This window comes from Ursus maritimus, unplaced genomic scaffold, assembly GCF_017311325.1.
Source record: "Ursus maritimus isolate PB19 unplaced genomic scaffold, ASM1731132v1 scaffold_5, whole genome shotgun sequence".
In the NCBI taxonomy this organism is placed as follows: Eukaryota; Metazoa; Chordata; class Mammalia; order Carnivora; family Ursidae; genus Ursus; species Ursus maritimus.
Genome location: NW_024426663.1, coordinates 57,572,998 through 57,597,885, shown reverse-complemented (window position 1 = coordinate 57,597,885; position 24,888 = coordinate 57,572,998). Strand labels below are relative to the sequence as shown.

Genomic DNA, 24,888 nt, shown 5'->3' with positions numbered 1-24,888 from the left:
CTGGCTAATACTTGTCTGTTGGAGGACAGGGTCTAAGTCATCTAGGAAACATAGCCCAGTCTTTGTTCTCCAGGGACACACAGTCTCTGTAGGAGATGAGACATTTACACAAAATCTCCACTCCTGCTCCCTGATGGGCCAGGTTTTGAAGTCCGCTTCTCCCCCTACCGACTGTCTCCTAAACAAACTTCTGAACTTGTCTGGATACCTGCAGCCCAGCATGGCTGGCTGGGTACAGGTAGAGCAAGTGCCCAGCTCCCTGCCTGACACTGTAAAGGAACATTGCTACTGTTGCTAAGAATCCATTCTGTGCCTTGGGAGGTCAGAGAACCGAGGGGAAACCTGAGCCAGCAGGCCTGGAGAGGAGGTGCTGGTATTGGAACCACAGATGGGATAGAGAGAGCAAGGGGAGGACATGTGTGTGTGGTGTGTTTAGAATGAGTGGAAGGTGAAGCCTGAAACTCAGGGAGCAGCACAGAGAACCCTGTACCCCCTGGCCCCATGCTGTCATGCCTTTATGTTCTCAGGCTGGAGGTGGGGGGGGGGGTCCTTCAGCCGACTTCCTTACAGCGGCCCTCCCTCGTGAGCCCCCATGGTGTGCTGATCTGGGGCCGGGCAGGGTTCAGGGCTCCCAGGGAGAGAGGCCTGGCCTCTGCTCGCCCCTGTCCAGTATGTGCCCTCCCACTGGGGCGCTCTTGCTTTGTTCTGCCTGTTGGTGTCTGGACTTCCCTATCCAGTCTTCCTTCTTTCTCTGCAATGAAGGAAAAGGCAGAACCAAGCCCCGGCGTTCACAGTGGCCCTGGCCCACTCTCTCCTGCTCCCCTCAGCAGAAAGACCGTCAGGCTCAGCTACTAGAGCAGTGTGATGAGTGACCTTGGGCAATTTTCTTAACCTCTCTGATCCTCGGTTTCCTCAGGAATACCTGTGGTATAACTTGGCATTGCCCGGAGATGAGGCCACGGTGGAAAGCGTCTACTGTAGCATTCTGCTGAAGACATGCCGGGGCAGCGTATTTGCTGTGTGTCCCTGTAAGTGTTGGCAGAGGCAGCTGCGCACGTCAGGAAACCATCCTCAGAAGTGACGTGCACATGGGTGGCTGGCTCCTGGTTCTAGGGTAATGCACAAAAAGTGCAGACAGTGGAGGCTGTCCCTTTAGGCAGTCCTGTGGCATGTGGGGGACACAGATGGGCACAGAGAGGTCTATTTTAAGGCCTGGCTGACTTGGATACAGGGGAATGTAGGGCTGTGGGTGGTTTGTGCCAAGTCCAGAGTGGCCTGGTCTTTTGAATATTAAGGATGCTGACATTTACCAAGTGTTCATCACGCCCTGGTGTCCTGCAGTCCCCAGAAGTGCCATGAGGTGTGTGCTCATCACCCCCATCTTGCAGAAACAGAAAGAGGGCCTCCACCTTTCTCTGGCTGTGGCTCCCAGAGAGCCTGGCTCCGGAGCCCCACAGCCTTCTGGTGGGCACTTTCCACCTCTCCCTGAACCCCATTGGAATCATGGGGCCCTGGGCCACACGGATCTTGACTGATCCTCCATCTACTATCTTCCCTAAATGGGGACCCTCTAGTTCTGTATGTACGGACCTGGTTATTCTGATGAACCTACCCTTGAAGACCTAGCTTTCTGTTTTTTAGTTTTCTGTGCTCCACAAAGGTGACAAAATTGAGAGGTATTTGGGAGACGCCAGGTTTCCTTCCTTCCCAATGCATTTGTCCCTGTTTATTCACAATGTGGTAAACATTTGATTGTCATCCTGGCCTCACTGAATAGAAAAAAATGCAGTAGTCTAGGATTTTGGTACATTTCAAATATATTTTATTACTTTTCTTTTTGTCTTAGAAAGAATATGAAACCTGCATGCAACGCTAATGGTTTCTGACATGTGCATAGCATAGGACACAGCAGTACAATGAGGCGTATACTGAAGGGGCAGTGTGTGGAGGGGGCATTCTTAAGAGTATATTTACAAAGGAAAGGGCACGTGGTCATCTTAGTTTTCAAAAGAGGACTGCACTGTTTAATATTGAAGAATTACATGGGGAATCACAGACGGAATGCTTCTGTCCTGCCTGTTCTATTGCAAGGAGGAAAAGAAACATGCTTTGAAGGTTCTCCATCATGGATAGAATGTGTGTCTGTAGCTGGGCCTTGTGCAAGTCTGGGTGTATTTTTAAGTTTTCCCGTCAAGTTTTGCTAACAGTGTTGGGAACTTCACGTGCTTCCAGAGCATTCAATACTGAAGCAGCGAACCTTTCACAAGGAGAGAAGACCCAACCCATTCCTTAAGGACCCTATGCTTTGCCATCCCAGAATCTTGGAAATGTTTCCTAGAGTATGTAAAAATAAACCAGGGGGAGAATGAAGCACATTTCTCTGGCAGCCAAACTAAGGTTCCACAAAGAACAAATACAGAGAGATTGGTTTCTGCTTGCCCAGTGACAGGGGCCACCATGGAGTCCCCCTGAGGCTGTGACCAACCATGAGCCCAGGAGAGCCCGTGGCAGCTGTGTGGAGGCGCCAGGACCTCTGAGCGGAAGCTTCCAGCATTAGCAACGGAGCAATGCTGCTATGAAATGTTTCAACCAAGCTCTGTGTTTCTCCCAGGCGCTTATAAAGCTCAGATGTAGTGATGTCTGGACAAATACAAAAAATCATTTTCTTTTTTTTACAAAGGAAAGGCATGAGTTTCCCCCTTTTCGATAAAAAGCAGTGTGTGATAAAGTCTGGAGCACAAGAGAGAAGGGTCTCACATCTGGAAGCCTTCCGCACACAGCTATAAAATGTAAAAATTGACCCTTGGTAAAAAGTGCTTTGTAACAATATATAATTTGTGTCTTATGCCTGTGAGAGAGGAAAGGTTTTTTTTTTGTTGTTGTTTTGTTTTTAATCTGCAGAGTCCTTTGCTTGTCTCCCAGCTGGTGTGAAGTTTTCCCATGCGGGATTTTTCGCCCTACTCTTCGTAGACCCTAGGAAAAGAAAACACCCATGTAAGTGGCTCAGGATGTGACATAGGTGTTCCACAGGCCAGTGGCTAAGCTGCTTCATCCTTGTCTTTATGAGTGCCCCTCCCAGGAATGCTGGAACTTGGGAGAAGTGGGGGTGGGGGTGGGGAACACCTCAGAGGAAGTCATCACTTGGACCACAAAACCTTACCCTAATCTGGTTTTGTGCGTTCTCAACAGCCTCCACCTCTGCAATCCTCAAAGCCCCGTGGAGCAAACCCTCTCTCTATGTGAGGAAACTGAGGCACAGGGGACTTCAGATTTGCCCAATGAACGCTGAATGTCAGTGGTGGGAATGAGGTCTGTCTCCAGCGTGAGCAGGGATGCGACAGGGGAGGACAGGCGTCCCGTCCTTCAACTTAGGATGGCATCTTTCTTTGTACTTTGCCCAGAGAATGTGTGTCTTCCAGAAAAATGCTCGTTCTAGAAGCTGCTGCCTGAAGACTGAAGGGTGGTGGTCGGGCTGGGGCCGGGGCTGTCGGGGAGGCCTGTGGCTCAAGGTCACTTCCTCTAGTGATTGTGGGGCCTGTGCATTCCCAAGCTGACCTTTCCTCCTCACCCCTCAGACTGTCTCTCTTTAGGTACTTAAGTCCCTTCTCTTCTGCCCCATGGCTGTTCCAGGGCCATGCTTCATACTCAGACAGCCCGCCGATTCCTCTGCCTCATTGCTGATTTTTGAGTAAGACCACCAAATTGTGCTCTGCCTGATGCTGCTGCTTCCCATGGCAGCAGGCAGCTTGGGCTCTGAGATGCGGAGCTGCTAGTCTGTCTCCGCAGGCCTGCGCTGCCCGGCTCGCTTCTCCTTCCTCTACACTACGTTTAGCTTTCTCTCGCTGTCTCTCCAAAGAGGACTTCGAGATAAGTTCCTATCTCTCCATTGTACATTCATGGAGACATTTTCAACCTTTTACAGGGGGAGGGCAAGGGATTGCCCCCTTCCTCTCCCAGGATGCCCTGGGCTTTCCCCAGAAAGAGGACGAGCTCATTTTGTAATGAAGTGACGTGAGGCCTGGTAACAGAGATGCTCTCATCATTGGAATTTGCAGAAATAAAAACAGAGTGACATTGTCCCATGCCTGCTTCCTCTTCGTCAGAGCTGGCGCCCAGGTGGAGGGCTGAGGGACAAAGTGTGCAAACCACCTGAATGTTTGCCAGCAGTCTGGTGGAGATGTTCTCAACCCCTCCCTGGACTGACCCTGAGGTTAGCCTCGTTCCACTTTGATGACGCAGGGCCTGGAGAGTGGCAGTGGACAGGGCAGGTCCTGCTTTTGCCACGTGAGCCACCTGCCCTGACCAGAAGGAGGGCTTCATTCCCATTAGATTTATAGAAAATAATCTCTCACTCTCATCAGTTTCTATTTCAAGCCGCTGCAGATGAGGCAGTTTTGGAGGCAGCACAGAAGGCTCACGAACTGGGGTTGGGCCCAAGTGTCTGCCATGGGAGAGCTGGTCATGGGCTGAGCTGAGGGTGGAAGGGCTGGGTAGGACAATGGGAGGGGTGGCTCAGGCACCCGCTATACGCAGGGTGACCCTGGGAGGCCTGGCTCCCTGCCATGTGCTCCCAGGGAAGTTACTCCCCATCTCCACTTAGCCTCAGTTTCCCCTCTGCAGGATGAGGTGCTGGCACCAGCTCTTGAGGGAGTCCCCTCTGTGTGTGTGTATGCAAGCCCTTCTCTGAACATGCTGTGTAGGTACAGGTGTAGACAGGCCCTGAGTGTGTGAGGAGTGGGTATGCTCTGGGACAGGCTCTCTTGTATGTGGTATGAGGAAACCAGGAACTTTCCAGACATGGGACCCCAGGAGATTAGAGATGGAAAATCATTTTCTGATGATGGAGAAACAGAGCCCAGAGAGGACAGGGGTCTGGTTCATGGCTCTGATCATCTGGCTACTACTGGCCTCTGAGATTAAGAGTGGCTCTGATTTTAAAGGGTCAAGGTCATTTTAAAGGTCCCCCCCTGCACCTGCATGGGAGGGAGTCCATTAGCTTTCTGGGCAAGTAGGGGGCATGCGGCACCTTGAGGGGAGGGAGTGTTGCTGGCAAGGAATTGTCCTCATCAAATTGTGGTGTTGTACCCAGTGTTACAGTTAATAAACCCAGTTACTTCAGTGGTCATGTTTTACCACACAAGAATCACAGAGAGCCACGCCAGGTGCTTGCTCATTCATTTGACAGAGGGAAACAGAAGATCGGAGACCTTAAGTTACTTTGAAAAGAAGAGGAATTAAGACTACAACTTAAAACATTAGCATGGTGCAAACTTTAGTTCACAAAAGGATACATTTTTGATGCTTACAATTGTCCAAGAGAGCAGTCACCTGCTTTGCGAAGTGGTGAATTCCTTACCCCGTGGCGTTCTGTAAGCAGGGCTGGGTATCTGCTTGCTGTGGCTACTGTGGCAGGTGTTCACCCAATAAATGGGGCTCGATGAGCTGGCTGGCGTCTAGGATCTGGAGTGGGGGGAAGGTGGGGAGGAAGGTGCGAGGAGGTGGGCCATACCTGCGCTTCTCGTTCCAGGCATTGTACCACTTGATGAACCGCTTGGTGCTCTGCAGCTTGGGGTGCAGGCAGTGCTCCTGACCCCGGTACCTGGACACGCTCTTGGTGGTGATGCTGAAATGGAGCAGCATGCGGCGGAGGATTGAGCGGCCTGAATGGCAGCCCCTCAGTGTGGCCTGTGGGGGGCTCTAGTCCATCCCCGTCAGGACACTGAGAGACTGTGGCCTCCTCCCTCCTTTCATGGGAGCGTGCCCATGTGCCCACTGCCTGGCTGGCTCTTTGAAAGTTCCTGGGTGTCCCCTTAGGCTCTCACTTTTCCCCTGGAGCCCTTAGAGTCTGGGATAGTACCCCGACCCCGTGTCTACCCCCATGAGGCTGTTGTTTACAGGGCTTATGCCTCCCTTGGAGAACAAAGCTCAGGGAACTCTTCCAGCTGCTCTGAACCTGGGGATGGAGAGGTGGAGAGAGCTAATGCCAGCCAGGTGCACATGCTAAGACCTCTTTCCTTAGATATGATGAGCTCAAGGTGGAACTTAGACATGCTGTGTACATGTGGTGATCTCTGTCTGACCCTTCAAACCCCAGTTCCACTTGATCCTCTGAAGATTGCCTCAGGGCCAGGCATTGCAGATCTTGAAGTTAAGTCTTACTGGCCTTGAAGCCCATTTTGATTCCTGACTATGAAGTCCCTGGTGTCTCAGCCTCCAGCAGGAAAATAAGACCTCCCTTCAGGCCTCTGTCAGCCAGTGTTCCAACCCAGTGGAGGCCCTAGCCATGTGGCAGAGAAGCAGGTGCCATCATACAGAGTATGAATCCCAGGTCTGTCTGTGGACCTTGGGTAAACTCTCTGAATAAGTTTGCCCATCTGTAAAATGGGTCTGATAATAGGACATAGCTCTTAGGGTTATTGGGTGATGAGATGATATAATCTATGGAGAATGCCTAGCACCTGGTAGATGCACAGGGAAGAGTTACTGTCATTAGTATTTGTCATGGAAGATGGGATGGCTGGGGAGAAGGAGAAGCCTTAGTGTGTGAGCTCCAGCCTGGACGGGGAGCCAGGACTGCTGCTTGAACCTCTAAGCCCCTCTCAGCCAGCGCTGCGCTAGGGCGACAGGATTTAGGAGGAAGCTTCTGGGGGCGGGGGGGAGTAAGGATGGTGTTCCAGAATGAGGAACCACGTAGGGGACCTGAAAAAATGGAAGGTGAGAGGGGCCATTCCCTGAGAGGTCATAGCACGAGCAAGGGATGGTAGTGGACTGGGTGCTGGGGAATGAGCTGCAGGGCCAAAGAGGGGCAGTTGGAAGCTGGAATGGGAAGAGCAGGAAGGGAAGGAGAGAGGTCAGCTAGGGCCCCGCAGGTTCCCAAAGGTAAAGTGTCAGGGCACAAGGGCCAAGTTCTAGGCGGGAGCAGGGCCACCATGAACCAAATATCCCAGTTGACAGGGAGAAAAGAATAAAATCTTGCCATCAGTGTGGGGGCAGAATATTTCTGGGCAACTTGTTCACTTCCCTTCTCTGTGCTCTTAGTTTCCAAGGCCCCCACCACAGCCTCAGCTTCCTTGAGCAGGAGTGGGTCTTCTGCTAATGTCTGTGGACTGAGCTCTGCCTTGCCTGGCCCTCCCTGCGACCAGTCACTTGCTCCCTTGGTCCTGTCCCTCCTTCTAGGTCTCAAGCATGGGGCCAGGCTTCAGGGTGGAGTGTGCTCGGTCTTCTCCCTGTGGGACCATGGTCACTCTGCGGGAATTTAGCCCACTGTCTCTGCCTACAATACTGCTTCGGAATGAAAGAATGTGGCGAAGCCTGATGAAAATCCCTGCCTCACTTAGGTCACTGTACAGGCTGAGGATCCCCAGTCCTGAGGGGAGGGGCAGCAGGGCAGGACACTTGACCCTCCACCACAGTCCTCAAATGCTTGTCACAATACTGGGACTATGAAAATTGGTTGTGGGGGTGAAGAAATGAGGATTTCTGTTCCCAGCAGTTACTCAGGAATTCTGGGTCCTTCGTCGCCTCTCCTCAGTGGTTCTAGGTGCTGAGGGTTTTGGCAAGAGTTCAGCGGACAGATGACACAAATTGCCCTTTTAAAATCTGGAGTCTCCTGGTGCAAGAACTCCCACTTGCAAAGCTGACTGCCCTCCCCACCCCACCCCCAGCTTCATCAGAGATTTCTGGGTGACTCAGGGTGAGCTGGAAAACTTCCTTTTGTTCAGCTTTTGTGACTGAAAACCTGCTTTGGCAAAAAGTGCTGGCCCCTCATCTGATCTAAAGATTCTTGGAGCTTGAGACGGGAGAGGACATTTAGCCCTTTGGGGATGGGGGATGTGGGTGTGGGTGAAGGTTTAGGGGACGCTGACTGTGTTTGGACCTCCGGAGGCCCCAAGTTTTCACAGGGCTGCATAAAGCCTTCTCGTACCTGCCCGCTGCTGTCAGTTTCCTCTCTATTCTGAAAAGTTTTGCCAGGAAAAAGAGTAAGCCTGTTTATTGAGGGTTCTGTCCTTTTGAGATGGCTCTGCACCCCATACGCTGCTTCTCCTTCCCTGCAAGCTCTTGGCACCTTGCCTTGGGGTATGGGGTGGTTTTCAGCACTTAGAGGAGTGCGGACTTAATTTTCAGTGTCCCTGTCATCTGCGGCCCCCAAGCTGGGAACCATGGGGGGCTTGTAGCTCCTTCCACAGCTTGTGGGAACCCTGGCCCTCACCAAAGAGGATTTTCCAGCAGTTTTTCTGGACTTGGGTTTGCAAGGCAAGGCGCAGGGACAGGAGGTTAATTTAGGTGCCCGGGTGGGAAGGCAGTGGGGTTCAGCTCAAGCCTGATGGCTTTGCAAATTCCCCTAACTTGAGCCTGACTGTGCAGCCCCCAGGTGGCAGTGGGAGGTGGGGCTGCCTTTGCATACACTGTGTGGAGGCCTTTGGGCCAGCAGGTCCAGCAGACAGAAGGCACTTGCCCAGACTGAGAATAAAGTGTGTCCTGTTGCTGGGGGAGGGGAAGAGGGGCCAATGGTCCATGGCAGATATTTGGTAGCTGCTTTGCCAAGGGCTTCCTTCCTGGCCAAGTGCGTATTGATGGGGAAACAGTGGTGCTGGACTCAAGTGGTTAATTGGGAAGGCAGAGGAGCAAGGAAACTCAGTGTTCTCTCACTCTGCCCCAGTTTTTAAAATATTCCTCGCATCCCCACCAAGCAGGGCTCCAGCCGCATGGCACGTTAACCCCAGAAGAACACTTCGCATAGCACTGCTCAGGCTCAGGGACCCACAAGAGTATAGCAGGTGTGGAAGATCAAGGATCAGATTCAAAATGATATTGGTAGAAGCCAAAAACTGGCCGTCTGTGGTCCCCTGATTGGAAAAAGGTTCTGAAAGGAGGGTCTGAGGACTAAGAGACATTTGTTTTTATTCTCTCTCCGGTAACAGGAAAGCAGCACGCCTCCCAGTTTGGGTGCAAGTTCAACAGTTCTGGGTGTGTTTTGAGTGCTTTCAATCCGGATTTTCTAAAGTTGGCACAAGGGGAGCCATTTAACCCTTGATCACCCCAGAAAGATGGGCAGTGCAAGCACCTAGGCAGCGCATTTGAATCTTAGCAAGGGTGAACTCCCAGAGCGCGGGACAGTGACCCTCTTTCCAAACTCTTCACACTGTCGCGCCAGCGTCCCAAGGACTCACTGGGCAATTACAAAGGCTGGTCCACGGCCTTGCCAGAGGCACAGAGGAATGTTTGTTAGCCCGCCCAATCCAGCCCCATGCTGTGCCCCAGCACCGGGTTAAGAGCCGCGCGCACGCTCCCGGTGAGAAGCCAGAACTCACATAACCATCTTCTCCTCGCAGTGCGGGTACTTTGGCTTCATTTCCAGCTTCTTCACGTCGCTGTAGCGAATCTTGGGCCCCTTTCGCGAGCACTTGCATTTGGACCCTGCAAGAGAGAGCGCGGGGTGCCCTTCAGCTGCGTGCGGGGTCTCCTGCCCCCGACCTCCCTCGGTGCCCACCCAGAACCTCCAGGGTCCCAGGAAGCCCAGCAGTTGGCGCCTGGGTGTCCCAGGACGGGACGGCGACGAGGGACCTCTCCGGCACTCACCGTCCACGCGTGCGGCACACAGCGCCAGGAGCAGCAGGAGCAGCGCGGCCGATAGGAGTCTCATGCTGGCCGGAGGGGCGCGGCGCGGGAGCAGGGAATGGGGAGGGCGCCCGGCCGGCTCGGCTCTCTCTGCCCGGAGCGCGCTTCCCGGCTCCGCTCGCTCCCGCTGCGCCCGTCGGTGGGTGCCTCGGCTGTCGCGCTGCGCTTCTGCGCTCGGCTCCGCACTCTCTCCGCAGCCTCCCTCCTCCCGCCGGGGCCTCTTTTAAATCCGCTCCTGCCCTCGCCGCAGCGAGCTCATTAATATGCAGAACCACTCGGTGACTCACTGAGATTTCTCAACGAGGTGGGGGGAGGAGACCTTCCCCGCCCCGGGCCCGTGATCACAGCGGCGCTCACTCAGAGCCACGCGCGCACAGGCACACTCACACCCGCTGCCCTCTCACTTCTACGCACACTTGCACACCCGGACGCCAGCCGGCGCACACCGCCGGTCCCTGGGCTGTACCGGACACTTGAGAGGCTGCTTAAGAGTACTGCTTTTCTGCTTCGCGTGGTTCCCTCTGGCCAGCCCGACCTCCGCTGAGGGACCCAGGCCCGAGGCCCAGACCTTCTGAGAACTGAAAGGGTTTTGGAGCAGGTGCCAGGTGTGGGTGCCAGCAGGCCTGACTCCTAGGGCGTGAGTTGTCCTTGTTGGGCCAGCAGCCTTGGTGGCCAGAGCACAAGGCCAGGTCTGGCGGGAGGTTGCCATAGGGTGTACAGCAGCAAAGCTATTGCCTGTGGCCAGGGGGCTGCCTCCAACGGTGTGTGTGAGGGAGATTTGGTCCCTCTGAGAGGAAGGCTTACTAAAGTGGTGTGTGGCAGTGGGAGCTGCCTGCAGAGTGGGGAGAAGCAGCCAGGGGTTCCTCATGGTCATACAATTCTCCAAAGCCTCTGCCCAGCAGGGAGACACGGCAGTGGACAAAGTCGGTGTTCCCCACATATGCCAAGCTCTGCGGTGGAGTGGCGTGGGCCAAGGCATGGCAACAGAAATTCCCGCTACAGTACTTATGAGTGCAAGTGACTTAACTACTCTAAGCCTTTGTTTTGTCTCCTGTGCCTGTCGTAGGGTGGCTGTGAGAGCTGTGTGAGATCAGACATAGAAAGTGTTCAACAGAGTGTCTGACCCATAGTTGGTGCCCAGGAAAGGTTACTCACTGGTATCATTATAGGATGTATTTTAAGATGTATTCTTTTGATTCTTATAAGACCTTTTCTAAGTTGGTATTTTAATTCTTTATTTGACGAGCATGGAAACAGGCTCAGAAGAAATAACTTGCTTAAGATCATGTGGCCAGGAAGCAGGTGGCTGGGCCAGGAGGGGCCCTGGTCTATGTGACTGCAGAACTGGGGTTCCAGTCTCTGTGCTGTCCTGTCTCCCTCAGGCACTTCGTGAAGTGCTTCCTTCTTAGACCCAGTGACAGGGGATGGAGCATCTCAGGCTCCAAGTGTCCCTGGGCTTGGCTCCCAGGCCAGAGCTGAAGCCAGGGCAGAAGCTGCCAGGTTCTTCCAGCTCACACAGCTCTGTGCTGTCAGCTCAGAAACCCTCTAGGGGTGCAAATACCCAGAGAGGGTCCTGGGGGGATGGGGAAGGCAGGATGCTGGGGGCAGAATAGGAAAATGTGTACTGTCTCTTCCCAGTTTGAGACCTTGGCTGCCTTGAGAGGATGCTTGGCCATGAAGAGCCTGCAGAGCTCGTGAGCTGGCTTCAGGCCATTTCCTGAGTCCTATGCATGCGGTTGTAGCTATACTTAAAGCAAGGCCAACAGCTGGACATTGGGTTTATGCAGAAGAAGAGTGCAAGGGAGTGATTTTTTGGCATTAACATTAATTTTTAAAATTTTTAATCTTCTGAAATTTTTTTCTTAGTACAAAACCAAAACATTTGTTACAGAAAAATCAGAAAACACAAGCAGAAGAAAACATAAAAAAACACACTTCCACCCACTCAGAGGTCTACACCAAGATGCCAACAGTGTTGTCTTTTCAAACCCTTTTGTCTTTGCTTGCATTCACTTGCACAAATGTGATCAGTGGGTGTGTCCTGTTTAATAACCCACTTGTTTTACCTGTCACTATACCATCAACATTCTCCCATGTGACTGGTTTTGCTTCTCCAGTCTCTCTTTTAATAGCGTCATGTGAGGTCATAGAGCACCGTGCCTGACAACTTGGTGTCTCCATGTCAGACTGCCTGGGTGTGAATCCTACTACTAGCTGTGTGACCTGGGGCAGATGATTAAACTCTTTTCAATATTGATTTTCTAATCTGTGAGGTGGTGATGATAAGGGTACCTACAGCTTAGGGAGAATAAATGAGATGGTGCCCGTAAAGCTTTTAATGCGGTCCCTGTCACAGAGTCAGTGCTCAGTAAGTACTGTGTATCGTGGTCAGTATTTTGGATGCAGTATATTCCACTGTACAGATGTGTCGTAATTACTTTAAGTGATTATTCTCCGCTAGACATGTGGATTGTTTTCCACCACATTATCTCAGAAGCAGTGCTGCGTGACAGATATTCTTATAGCTCAGTCGTGGGGCCCTTTAAAGATTGATCATGTCTCAGAATCACTGGGCAATGGGTCATGTCCATTTTAAGGCTTTTAATACAAATTGCCCTTTAAAAAATATGATGCATTTTATTCTACTCAGAACATGTGAAATAGGTGTTTTTTTTTTTTTGTTTTTGTTTTTTTTATTAACAATGCTGATTAGTTTAGTAGGCACTAACAGCATCAGGGATCACGGCACTGGACTTTTATAGGAAAAAGTGGTTGGCCCTAAAAATACGGGCCAGTTTCCCAACTTCCAGGGTGAGACCAGAGGTCAGACAATGCAGTGTTTTGTTCCTAGTTGTACTCCTTATGTACATACTCCTTACGTATGCTCATCTTTGGTTTGCAAAACACAGCATGCGTTTTTGCAAGCAGAGCTCACTTCTGTTTGTGTGAGTTCTTCCAGGGTCACTGGTACGGGAGAGGATGGGGGCCTTCTGCTGTCAGCCTGTCTGTGGATGATGCCACTCAACTAGGAGAGAGAGGAGGTCTCGCCTTTGGACTTATCTTTAGGGCACAGACTCTCTACTGAGCTCATGTGGGGAGTCTCTGAGCAGGTGATGAGGCAGGTTGAGGTGGATATGGGTAAGGCAGTTCTATGCGCAGCAACACTGCCTGATTGAAGGGGATCCCTGGAGAGCAGTGAAGGGCCACACACACAACCTGCCCTTCGGAGCACAGTCTGGGGTGTATGTGTGTGTGTGTGTGTAGGTACCAGCAGCCATTTATGATCATGCTGGCTTCTGTGGAAGGGGTACGTGCAAGATGTGGGGGACACAGAGGTGGGAGGAAGTAGAAGCAGAAAATCATTCCTTGAGGGAGTGGAAAAATTGGCTGAGATCCTAGGAATTTACATATTTATTCTGTTCACAGTGATTGAGTACCCACTGTGTGCCAGACTCTGTGAAAGGTGCTGGGGATAAAAGATGAGCAGAGGAAGGGTGTACCTGTTCCCAAGGATTTCAGAGTCTTAGTAGGGAAGACAGACGCTAATCAGACAACCAGAAATGCACATGAAATTACTGCAGAGCTAGATGTGATGAAGGGAAGCTGATGCTATGGGGCTCATCAGGGGATCTGATCAGGTGGGGAGGTGGGGGTGGCTTCCCAGAGGAAATGCCCACTGGGCTGCAGTCTGAAGGATGAGAAGGAGTTGACCAGGTGACAATGGGAGGAGACCACTCCTGCCCCCTTATAGTCTCTGCTCCTCACACAGTGATCTCCTGGGGGTAACCCCCTGCTCAGTGCCCTGCTGGCTCCCTGATCTCACCCAGAATCAAAGCCATTCCCCTCTGATCAGCATCCACCATTCTCCCTGTGGCCATGCTCCACCGGAGTGCCTTGTCCTCTCCTTCAGACATGCCAAGCCTATCCCTATCTCAGTATCTTCGTCCTTGCGGGCCCCTCTGCCCAAACTGCTGCTCTCCGGGTGTTGGCAGGTGGCCCTCTTCTCCCGAATAGTCCCTCTTGAGACCCAGTCACACTGTCACACTCCTCCTCCCTGTGCCTGCAGTCGCTCTCTGTGCTGTTGAGCTATTTTACTTTTTACCTTGCATGTGTGACAGCCTCACAGTATCCCATGTCCATGTTTATTTGGGAGTGTATTGCGGGCCGTCCTCTGGTCTGCTGGCTCTGGGAAGGTAGAGTCCGTGTCTTTCTTGCTCATCCTCAGTGCCTACTGCCGTGCTTGGCCACATCTTTAACTAAATAAAAGTGTGTTTCAGGCAAAAACCCAGGGGTGTGATAAAGAATTGCTGAATCCAGGCTGTGTAGACTATAAGGTCAGTGAGAGAGGGAGAGAATAGGGGAGAGAGGAGAGAGTGCATGCGTGCGTGCGTACGTGTTAAGGGATGGGTCAGGGTGACTGTTGGCAAGAACATATTCCCAGGAAAGCCAGTTTTCCCCAGCACATTTGCTTCAGAAAAGTGTTTGCTGGGAGGAGGAGGAGAAGGTGAATGAGCAGGAGTGTGGTTTTTCCAGGAAACCCTGCAGGTATCTGGGCACCACCCCATAGGTCTGCTGAGCAGGTGGGATGTTGACTGGTGAAGGCTGGTTTCCTGCCCAGGAAGCCTAGGGAGCTGACAGATAACAATTCCCCATGGTGGAGGTCCATGTGCCTTTCTCTCAGTGTCACCCACGACCTGTGGGGCCCCGGGCAGCCGGTTGCCTCCTCTTTGCTGGCTTTCCTTTAGAGCAGTTCTGCATACTGACCCCCTCCCCAGGGACTTGCTCTGAGGGAGAGAGGGATGCAGATTGAGGTTTCCTGAGGACAGCTCTTGGTTTTGTTCTTTATACTTGGAATGCTTAAAGAGCCTGAGTAATTAAGCATAGAGGAAATGGTGCAGAGGGTAGCCAGGCAGAGTTAGGCTTCAGGCAGCCCTGTAGGGCAGACGGGCTCTGCCACTCAGGTAGGTAACAGAGGATGCTGTCTGTTCCCCCAAACATGCGACAGGATGCTTGCAGCAAACATGACAGACCCACGGTTAGCATTTGTCTTGCCATTTATTTATTCAACACCACCTCACTGCAGACAGGCATCTTTACTATATCAAGAACACAAGCAAAGATATTTTCTAAGGGGGCCCTAACAAATAAGTTAGCAAAGGACATCAAAGGGCAATTCAGGGGAAACAGAAAGAAAAGCAATTATTAACCAACTCATGAAAGAATGTGCATCCTCATTAGCAATCAAGGAAAACCACATTAATGCTGCAGTATCATGGCATTTTGGTTTGGGTCCTACCCGATAATGCATATTTATTTTAAAGAGTAAAATCCAAAGCAGACAATGGTAAAGGGTGGAAGTGTCACTCAGGCATCACTGGTGGAACTATAAATTGGTACAAGATTTTGGGAAATTATATTTATAGTATGTACCCAGACTGTTTGAAATAAACTATTTCACCACATTAACATGCTTCAGATCTATTTAAACAGTTGATAAGGGGGAAATGCCACATGCAAATAAGGAGTTAACCTGAATGCCCAACAGTGGGATGTTGGTTAAGTAAACAATGAAAGCTTTGAATGAAATATTATACTGGTATGAAGACTCCTGATTACAGAATCTGTGGAATTTCATGGAGTAAATGCTTATGCAGTGAGGAGAGACAACACAAGGTCGTGTAAACACCGTGATTGCTAGTATATAAGACAGCAACCACTGTATACAGCATGGCAAAGTGAGAGATACAAACATCATGCTCTTTGAGTGGCGGGGCTTTGGGCATTCTTAAAAGGTTTTCTCCTTGCTTTCCAGTTTATTTGAATGTTCTTATTCTGAAAGGAACTCAAGAGTATCCAGTTGAAACAGTGAGGTCTGTGTCACCTTAACCCCTCTTTGCGGGGTGGTAGGCACTCCTGTCCTAGAGCTGGCACTACAGAAGCAGCACATAGATTTCTTGGGGTGCAGGTGAGCCCCATGAGGGCTTAGGCCCCGTCGTGACAGCTGTCCCCACGTTCTGCAGCAGGCCCCACCTACCTTATCCTGCTTTGCCTTGTCCTTCTACTGCTAGTCCTGCTTCATGCTCACAGCAGGGTCCTGGCCTCTCCCTCAGGCCTCTGGGAAGGTCCACTGAGCCCTGTCTCCTGACATGGATCCTGGGAGCTGCCCCTCACTGGCCTGTGTTCCAGGGGTGTCCCCACCCCCACCAGCCACACCCTCGATTCTTCAATTCCCTGAAAACTCCAGCTCAAGCTCCTTTCATAGCTCCCAGTTCCTCTGAAGCCTTCTCCCCTGCCCCTTGGCCAGGCTAGTTGCTGCTTTACCTTCTTAATCTGCAAAGATGTCATTTCACAGGGAAGCCTTCTGTGACCATGCACAGCTGCCCTATCCCCTCCCTCCCCCTGTCCCGGTCTGGCGGGGTGGACGCTGCTGTCAGCCTGCATGGTCTGTAGACCATCTTCTCTCTAGTACCACTCCTCATACTCGCAAAGCCTCCTTCAAAATCTTCCCCATCGGTCCAGGAGCTTCAGAGGACTTTCTTATTGACTCCAGTGTTCCGGCAGGAACCCAGGGCCTAGCACACAGCAGTTGCTCAATGAATGAACGAGTGATGAATGAATTAATGTGAATCACAGTTTGCCCCAGTCTAGAGAGAGTCAGACTTCTTGGTTTAGAATAGTTGTCTACCACGGTGTGCCTCTCTGTGCCTCTGCCCCTCATCTGTAAAAAGAGGGTAGGAAAAATAACAGCAAGCCTGTCGGGGGGAATAAATAAGCTAGTACAGGACGAGCATGCGGCAGAATGTCTTGTCACATAGCAAGTGCTCCACAGATGTCTGTTCTTGTTTTATTTTACCATTATTATTAAATCTCCTCGGCTCACCCCCTTGTCTGTAAGTTTGCTTGGCTAATTCCTTTTGCTTTATATTTGTGAAAGGCTTATGTAGCACTTACTTTGTGTCAAGGATTGTTCTGAGTGCTATACAACTATTTATTTATTTAATCATCATAAACATCTAGGGTGCGTGACCCCCATCTGTAAAATGGCACAGAGACATAGAGAACGTAAGTAACTTGCCCAACATAACTGGCCATTGGCAGAGCTGATCTTCACCTCTAAGTGGTGTGGCTACAGGATCATGCTTAGAACAGCCATATGCTGCCCAACCCCCCCACCCCCGCCCTGGGAGGAGAGAACAGGGGAACGTGACCTCCCCACTGCTTTCCTTGCCCTGAGCTGCTGGCATGCCCTGAGCTGTCCCTGCAGGGTGTCCCAGAGTTCCCATCCAGCTAGGGTTGCCAGATTGGGCAAACACAAATACACGATGCCCATGCAACATGTGGGGACACACTTACTCTGAAAAGTTACTCATTACTTGTATGAAATTCATATGTGGAATTTAACAAACAAAACAAAGGAACATGGGGAAGGGAGGGAAAAATAAAACAAGACAAAATCAGAGAAGTAGACAAACTATAAGAGACTCTTAACAATAGGAAACAAACGGAGGGTTGCTGGAGGGAAGGAGGATGGGGGGAGGGGTAACTGGGTGATAGGCATTAAGGAGGGCACGTGATGTAATGAACACTGGATATTATATAAGACTGATGAATGACTGAACTCTACCTCTGAAACTAATAATACATTGTGTGTTAATTAACTGAATTTAAATTTAAAAAAAACAAAAAAACCCCAAAGTTAACCAAAGTTCCTGCATTTTAAATGGCCAGCTTATGTTCAGCATCAGGGGCTGCAATGTGGTTTTGGGCCAGCCTCCTTCAAGTGGTGGTCTCAGACACACAGACATGGAGCCCCTCTCGGATCTGCCTGGGGCAGGGCTGGGGAAGGGAAGGATAGGCACACCTGTGAACTCTCTTGTGGGGCAGAGTGGGCATTCAGGCTCTAGTGTGGGAGGAGGGAGGCAGTCTGAAAAGGGAGGCATCAAGGAGGACATTCCAGGTGGAGACAGCAGCTTAAGTAAGTGCTCAGGGGAGGGGGAAGTCACGGGGCATCTAGTCAGTAGACTGCTGTGAGGGTAGAGCAGGGATCTGGCGCAGGAAGGGGGATGGCTGGATGTGTGAATGAGGGCCATACTGCGCAGGGCCTTGGGCTTCACCACCTAGATGATAAGGACCCCTCAAGCCCTGTAAGCAGGAGGGTCCGGTGAATAGGTTTTACCTGTTAGGAAGATCTCTCTGGCTGTTGGTAAAGGAGGCATGACAGGGAGTTGGGAGGCAAGAGAAACCTTAGCCAAGGGAAGTCCTAGACCAAAGGGCACGGAATAAACACTTCGTCTTTTTATTCTCAGAATTCTTTGTCTTCTCCTGAAAAACATAACTCAGAGATGGAAAATGAAAGATGGTTCAGTCCCCTTTGTTAAGGAAAGGGAGGCATTTGCAGTGCTGGTGTTATTTCTACCAAGCCTTCTATCAGTGGGTCTCTAGCACCCAGAGAAAGGAGCACAGCAGAAGGAGGAAGTGATTGGGCTTGGGATGGGGATGGGGATGATTCTAATTTGCCTCTAAATCAGTGTCTCAGCCCTGTGTCAGAGGACAGGGTCAAAGGCATTGCTCAGAGGATTTACCTTCCAGATGAACATTAGCCTTAATTAATCTCGTATGAAGAAAACTTTTCAACCAACCGTCCCAGATACATTGCAAATTTCTGTCTTAGCAACTAGTCATTGCTTCTGAACACGACCAGGTTGCTAATGGTGAATGATTTAAGGCTGTAAAAGAATTGTCATAAACAGCTCCCAGGAGCCAAGAGCACAGCCCAGATTTTAAGCACATAATGGAATCATATCAAAAGCAAGGAGGGGCAGCAGGACCCATAAATCCTTGAAGTGCAGAATCTGTCCATTGTGAAACTTGTGGGGAAGGGAAACCAGATGTGGATGCTGAAGAGGGGCAGGAGGGAGGGGGCAGGCTGGAGGGGGGGGTGTGAGTGGGGGGGCAGGCAGGAGGGGGCAGGTGGGAGGGAGGGTATACAGGTGGGGGGAGGGTTACAGGTGAGGGGGCAGGTAGGAGGGGGAAGGTGGGAGGTAGGTGGGAGGGAGGATGTGCAGATGGGGGTACAGGCAGGAGGGGACAGGCAGGAGGGAGGGTGTGCTGGTGTGGGGGAGGCAGGAGGGAGAGGGTTGAAGGGAAGCAGGTGCGGGCGGGGTAGGCAGTAGTGGGGGGCAGGCAGGGGGAGGGGATGGATGGGCTGGAGGGAGGAGGCTGGCTAGAGGGAGAAGAAGGACACCCTTGGACTGAAGGTGGAGGAAAGGGCTCCGTGTGAGGGGTGGTGCCTCCTGTAGCACTGGCAGAAGTGCAGTCTGGGCTCAGGCTATGGAAAGAGGGCCGCTGTGCCCCTGTTTGAGGTGGCTGGGAGGTCCAGCTTCAAAGGGAAGAGGCAGAGACTGAAGGGTTATCATTCTTGTTGCTGCTTCTTCAGCTGGACTAACAGAAGTATTCTGTAAGCTTTTCCTGAATTTTTGTCTTTGAAGACAACATTTGAAGTAGTTCTTTAACAGTGTATTTGAAATATCACGAAAAGACTTTGTTTATCCTGTAGAGGAAAAGGGTAACGCATGTGGAAATCCCTTTGGATTGGGGTGGAAAGTATGTTTGCCCAAGTGGTCCTCCTTGGCTTGAGATGGAGGATTTATTTTATTCTGATGTGCACAGTCCTCTGAAAACATCAAGGTGAACCCTTGCTGAGCAGTGATCTTTGCCAGGGGGCGGGGGTGGCAAAGATGTGGGCAGCTTCATGATGTGTCTGAGGTGGAGGCGACCAAAGGCCCGCAGTCTGGGAAGATTCCTTCAAATGGGTTCCAGACATGACTTCTGGGATTTCAGAGGGTGGCTCGGGGGCAGCCCCGTTCAGCTAGGGAGCCAAGGGAGATTTTGTGGAGCAGGTAGGCTTGAAGTGGACCTTGCAGAATGAGAGAGATTTACCCAGGTAGAGAAGGGGAAGGGAAGGCCGAGCCATAGGGACTGAAGAGCAGAACGGCCTGGAGGCAGAGTGTGGTGAGTCAGGGAGTAGCTGGTTCCATGAAGAGGTAGAGGGGAGCTGAGGGCAACAGGGGCACTGGGGAGAACCTTGAAGGCTGGTGTCAGGAACTTGTAATCAACTTATTGGAAAATTGAATTTGGTGCTTAGGTCTGTTTGATGTCATCGCAACACTCATTTCTTAAAAAAAAATTTAAGCAACCACCTCCCCCCACCAAACAATACAGCTATCCTGTCCTGAAAATAGTATAGGAGCACTGAAGAGAAGAAAGGGTACTATGGAACCATCCATCCTGCCAAGAGCCAGTCCTGCTGTCCCATGCAGACTTTCACAAAATTACAGTCGTACTGTAAGATCCATGTGCACTTGTCTTCCTTCAGTACACGTTATTTTATGACTCCCTGCTTTGCCCCATTTAATCTTCACTTTAAATGGCCTAGGGAGGCTTCAAAGGACCCTGGGGTAAAATATAGACTTTCTGGAATATGAACAATTTCCAGCTTAGTGGTTTGAGTTTGGGTTCTCCAGAAGTTTCTCTAGTTCCTACCTGCTGAAGGTTGGAGAGCCCTTTGGGCTGGCTCCCCCCATTTCACTCAACCACATGCTCCTGTTGTCTCAGGGAGTGAGCTTGTGTTACTGTGCCCAGGTTCCTGGCCGGCCACTGGGTGGCAAAGGCCATGCAGCAAGACCGGAATTTATGGCAGGGCTCTGGGATGATCTCTTCCATCTGCCAGGCACTGGGCACGGTCTATTAGGGGCCCTGGGTCAATCCTCTGAATAGAAGTCAATATGCTGAAGGACCAAGGTACTGAAATACCAGTTTATCAAAATTTGGTTTCTGTTCACTACTAGTGACATTTATGGGCAATTGGGTTTTACTTTTTTAAGATTTTATTTATACATTTGAGAGAGAGTGAGAGCAGAGAGGGAGAGGGAGACTCCCTCCTGAGCAGAGAGCCCAACACAGGACTCGATCCCAGAACCCTGAGATGAGATCGTGACCTGAGCTGAAGGCAGACACTTAACCTGACTGAGCCACCTAGGCACTCCGTGGGCATTTGGTTCTTGCCATGGCTGCTCATTTGGTGGTTGTGTTTTGGTATTTGGTGGTTTGACATGCTTTCACGTATTTTGAATTTTGGACATCTTGTGTGTTGCAAAAAGAAAGATTTTATAGATGGATTTTCAGTCCAGTCTCTTGATTTTCCTGACTCTGTATATTCCCAAATTTGTTTAGTGAGGCCTGAGAGAGACTGCATTTCTGGGAGTGTGTGGAGAGGAGGGATTTGGGGGTGTTCTCACCCAAGGCTTGCATGTACCCATTCCATATCCACAGCAAGGCAAACTGCTTTTAAGGAAAGCCTATCCCTGGGATGTAAGGTCCCTAACAAGAGCTGAATGAACCTGACTTTCATTGAGCTGGACCTCTCCCCCTCCTTTCTCCCACCCACCTGCAGTAGGGCCAGCCTGGGAGTCTGCCATTGGAGACCCATGAAGACCTGGAGGAGGGGCTTTTCCCACCCCATCCCTGCCTATGGCCGGGGCTCCCGCCAGCCTACTGGGTGTAGGAACTGTTCTGTGGTCCCTGAATGCCTTTGCTCTGTGTCTGGGTCTGTAAAACTGCTTGGAGGCCCCAAGAATGCAGCACATTCCCCTCACAAAGTCACCCTTTATTTGTAGAATTTATTTATTTATTTTTTTTACTGAAGGCACCTGGTTCCCTTAAGCTCAGGGCTTCTCAGAGGGCCCAGGGTCTGAGCTAGTGGAGGGGAACACAGCCCCTGCCGGGGGACTGTAAAGCTTGAGCACTTCCAGGGCTGCTGCTGGCCTACGCCCCCCCAACACCTGCGCCACCCCCCCCCCCCACCGCACTGTTCCATCCAGTGAAGGAGGGTGGGAGGCTTTGCAGGAGAGACTGATAGCCTGGTTTTGGGGGAGCTCTGCGGATTCAGACATTCTCTGTCCCTCAGGTGGGGGTGGCCAGCAGAGGGCATTTGCTGCAGGCCTATTCTGGGCTAGGCCTTGTGTACTGGTTCTTCACAGCTACTGTCTCTTCAAACTATCAACCAAGCCCAATATGCAGCCCTCTCCCCATTGGTAGAGAGAATAAATGACCTTTCTAAAGTCACCCAGCTTTTGGGCAGACCTGGACTATGATCTCACATTTCAATTCCAAGGCCCATGTACTACTATAAGCTTTGTACTGTCACCACCCACCTCACAACCTGATGCTCAAGGAGGAGCCTCCACAATGTCCGGGTGACAAGGCCTGCCTTGTCTCCAAAGTTGTCCCCTGCCTATAAGGTACCTGTGATTTTGCTGTTAGACTGTAGCTTTCTGGGCAAAGGCAATGATGTGAGCGCAAAGCATTGGAGAGTCATACACTGCCCTGTGTCCATTTTTGTGCCATCTGTAGAGAAAGCCTTCTGATCCCCCTCTGGGGGATAGAGAAACTGAGGCCCAGAGCAGAGGAAGAACTGCTTCTGCTCAGGAGTGGGGTTGTTCTCAGATGTTTGCCTGATGCCTAGCACACTACCCGGCATGTCAGTATTCTTGGAATGGTCCTTCTGTGGGATGGAGACTGACAAAGGCCCACACTTGCCTGTTGTAGCTGCCTCCCTCAGCCTGCCTCTGATTTCAGTGGCAGCTGTGTTGGGCAGTTCCAACTCCCCTGCCCCCACCCTGCCTCAGCCTGTCTCAGGGGTTCCATGCATCCTGTTGCTTTCTCCCCCAGAGCCTTCTCAAGACTGTAGGAGCTCCTGTTGCCCTTACACCAGGACATCTTGGAAACATGGAAGAGTGAGTGGCCACTTAACGCATCTGGGGACAAATCCCAGCCAATGGGGAGTGGGAGCTGGTAGACCAATACTTGGCTCTGCCTTTCGAGGGTATGGTTCTGGGGGGCACTGTCCACGTTTTCAGAGACTCTGGCGGAACGGTGCCCTCAACGCCTGTATCTGTGACCTTGATAACACACCTTACAGTGACCTTTCTCCTCTAGACTCACTCTGGTTCCCTTACTCTGGCTTCCTGGGACTACGTGTAAATAAGCCACTCATACCTATGTCCCCATGTCAGGTGCTGTGAGGGTTAAACCTAAACTAAGTACCCCCACTGCCAACCCTGCCCCACTTTTCAGGGCCAGGGGAATCTCCTGGGACCAGAGACTTCTAATATGTAGAGTGCCTGGAAACCACCCAGGCCTGTTTGCGTTACAGCAGAAATTGAGGCCCAGCCCTTCAGACCTGTGGTGTGGTCTCGGGCTATGTAACTAAGCCCTGAAGACCAGGAGCAGGCATTGTCTGTGGCTCCAGGAATTCTCTTTCACTCCTAAATACCTTTGATTTTGTCCTGTCCCTGAGGGTCCACTGCTAGTAGTTCACACATTTGGTATGTAGTAAGAGCTTATCAAATCCATGCTGAGGCATGGCCGCTCCAGAGTGGATCTGTCGTGGGTGTCCACTGCTAAATGCAGACCGTCCTAGACAGTGGTGTGTTAGGGGCTCAGCCGGAAGGGCCAGAGAGAATGGGACATGGGAGGAAACGGACATTGACGTGAACATGGGAAACAGAAAAGGAAAAGGGATGAGCCGTGCAGAGGAAAGCTGCAGGGTGTGATGGGCTCTGAGAGGAAGAGGAAGGCAAGCTGGGAATGGATGAGTACGTGCGTGCGTGTGAGGGTGAGCATGTGTGAGTGCGTGCGTGTGAGGGTGAGCATGTGTGAGCGAGCGTGTGTGAGTGTTTATGGTTGTGCTTTGAGTGCGAGCATGTACGAGTGTGAGTGTGAGAGTGAATGTGTGGGTTGTGAGTGTGTACAAATGTGAGGGTCTTTGTCTGTGTGAGGGTGAGTGCGCAAGTGGATGCAGGTAGTTGTGAGTGTGTATGAGTGTGAGGATCTATGTGTGGGTGTCTGGGTGTGTTGTGAGTGTGTGTGTGTGTGAGACAAAGAACACACATGTGCCCTGAAATGGTCTAGCCGTGGCCTGGGAAGCAGCAAGGTATAATGAGGGCACTGGGAGTTTGAGGGAGGAGTTGGTTCCCACACAAGTGCTGGAGAGTGGAGGGCAGATGTTTGGGGCTTCTAGAAACTCTGAAAGCACCAAAGGTACCAGTACCTGTAGCCAGACTCTCTGAGAGAGCAAAGTGGGGGTTGAGGTGGGAGGGAGAGCCCTGGTGTAAACATCCTACTCCTAACAGGAATGCCCATCACCTGGTCTGTTGCCCAAAGTCCTGGAGCTCCAGCAGCAGCCAGGGGAGTACCCTCCCTCCCCAGAACTCTGCAGGACTCCAGATGAGCGCTCAGGTCCAAGGTCTCAGAATGCTGCTGACTAGGCTCTCAAGGTTGCTGTATAGGAAAAGCTACTTCATCCAGCTCTGCTGGTCTCTCCTTCCTCATCTACCAGTTCTCTCCCTTTCTGGTCACAGCTAATGTAGTCCTCAGTGTCCTCCATTCCTGGGGCAGAAGCCAGGGCTTCTCCATCTAGGAATACACAGAGTCAAGTGCACAGGGGGCCCTTAGTGAGAGGCTGGCTGACCAGTGGGCCTGGTTGCTTGGTTCCTGTAGTGGGACATCGCTGGCTCTCTGTGCTGTGACTGAATGTCAACCTCCATCATAACCTATGTGTGCTAACCTCAGGTCAACACTCAACAGGTATGGATGGATTATTTCTAATCTCTGCCAATTCTCATCCAGACAGAACATGAAAGGGGGCTTTGATGGATCTAGGGAAGCATTTCGTACTTATTAAGCAGCATCTGCAATTTCTGACACATAAGACAAATTTCCAAGGGTTTCTTCCAAGAGGCAAATGGGGGACAGCATCTTGAGGGACTGACTCATGAGCTAAAGCTATCACAGTGGCCCATTTCTGTGGGAGTACGACACCCAGGGCTTTGATAAGTAATCCTCACTCCATATATTCTGTCCCTGTTTTATATATTGGTCAGACCCTGTACCCAGATTTTGAGTCTTAGCGATGTGATCCACATGTCTTTGAAGTCTAATCGTAGCTGCAGTGACTCAGGATCCACTTCCAAACAGTCCGTGGTGAGGCAGGTGGAATCCTCCATCTTTACGCAGTGCCATTCTGGTGGGTCCTCTCATTCCCGTACCTACGTCCACCCTGTATAGTCCCTGTCACCTTTTCCATTTGGAGACAACATTGGATAGGCAGGGCTGGGTGTTGCCTAAATCTCCTGGGCACTATTCCCATTGTATGCCATCTGGAGTTGTGTGACATGGTAACCTGGCTCAACCTCATGGACTCCTGGAGAT

General features: G+C 51.3%; 2 protein-coding genes across 2 annotated transcripts in view; one reads left to right on the top strand and one right to left on the bottom strand.

Moving 5' to 3' along the window:
* LOC121100748 overlaps nt 1–24,888 on the top strand; it is a 192,275-nt gene that overhangs the window by 101,819 nt on the left and 65,568 nt on the right. The gene's annotated exons all lie outside the window — the stretch shown is intronic.
* Nucleotides 1,800–9,799, bottom strand: CXCL14 (C-X-C motif chemokine ligand 14). The gene is made up of 4 exons (XM_008691735.2): nt 9,580–9,799; nt 9,312–9,417; nt 5,510–5,623; nt 1,800–2,973 (listed from the first exon to the last, which is right to left on the bottom strand). Exons 1-4 carry the CDS (start codon nt 9,641–9,643, stop codon nt 2,958–2,960), a joined length of 300 nt encoding a protein of 99 aa, XP_008689957.2. The 5' UTR covers nt 9,644–9,799; the 3' UTR covers nt 1,800–2,957.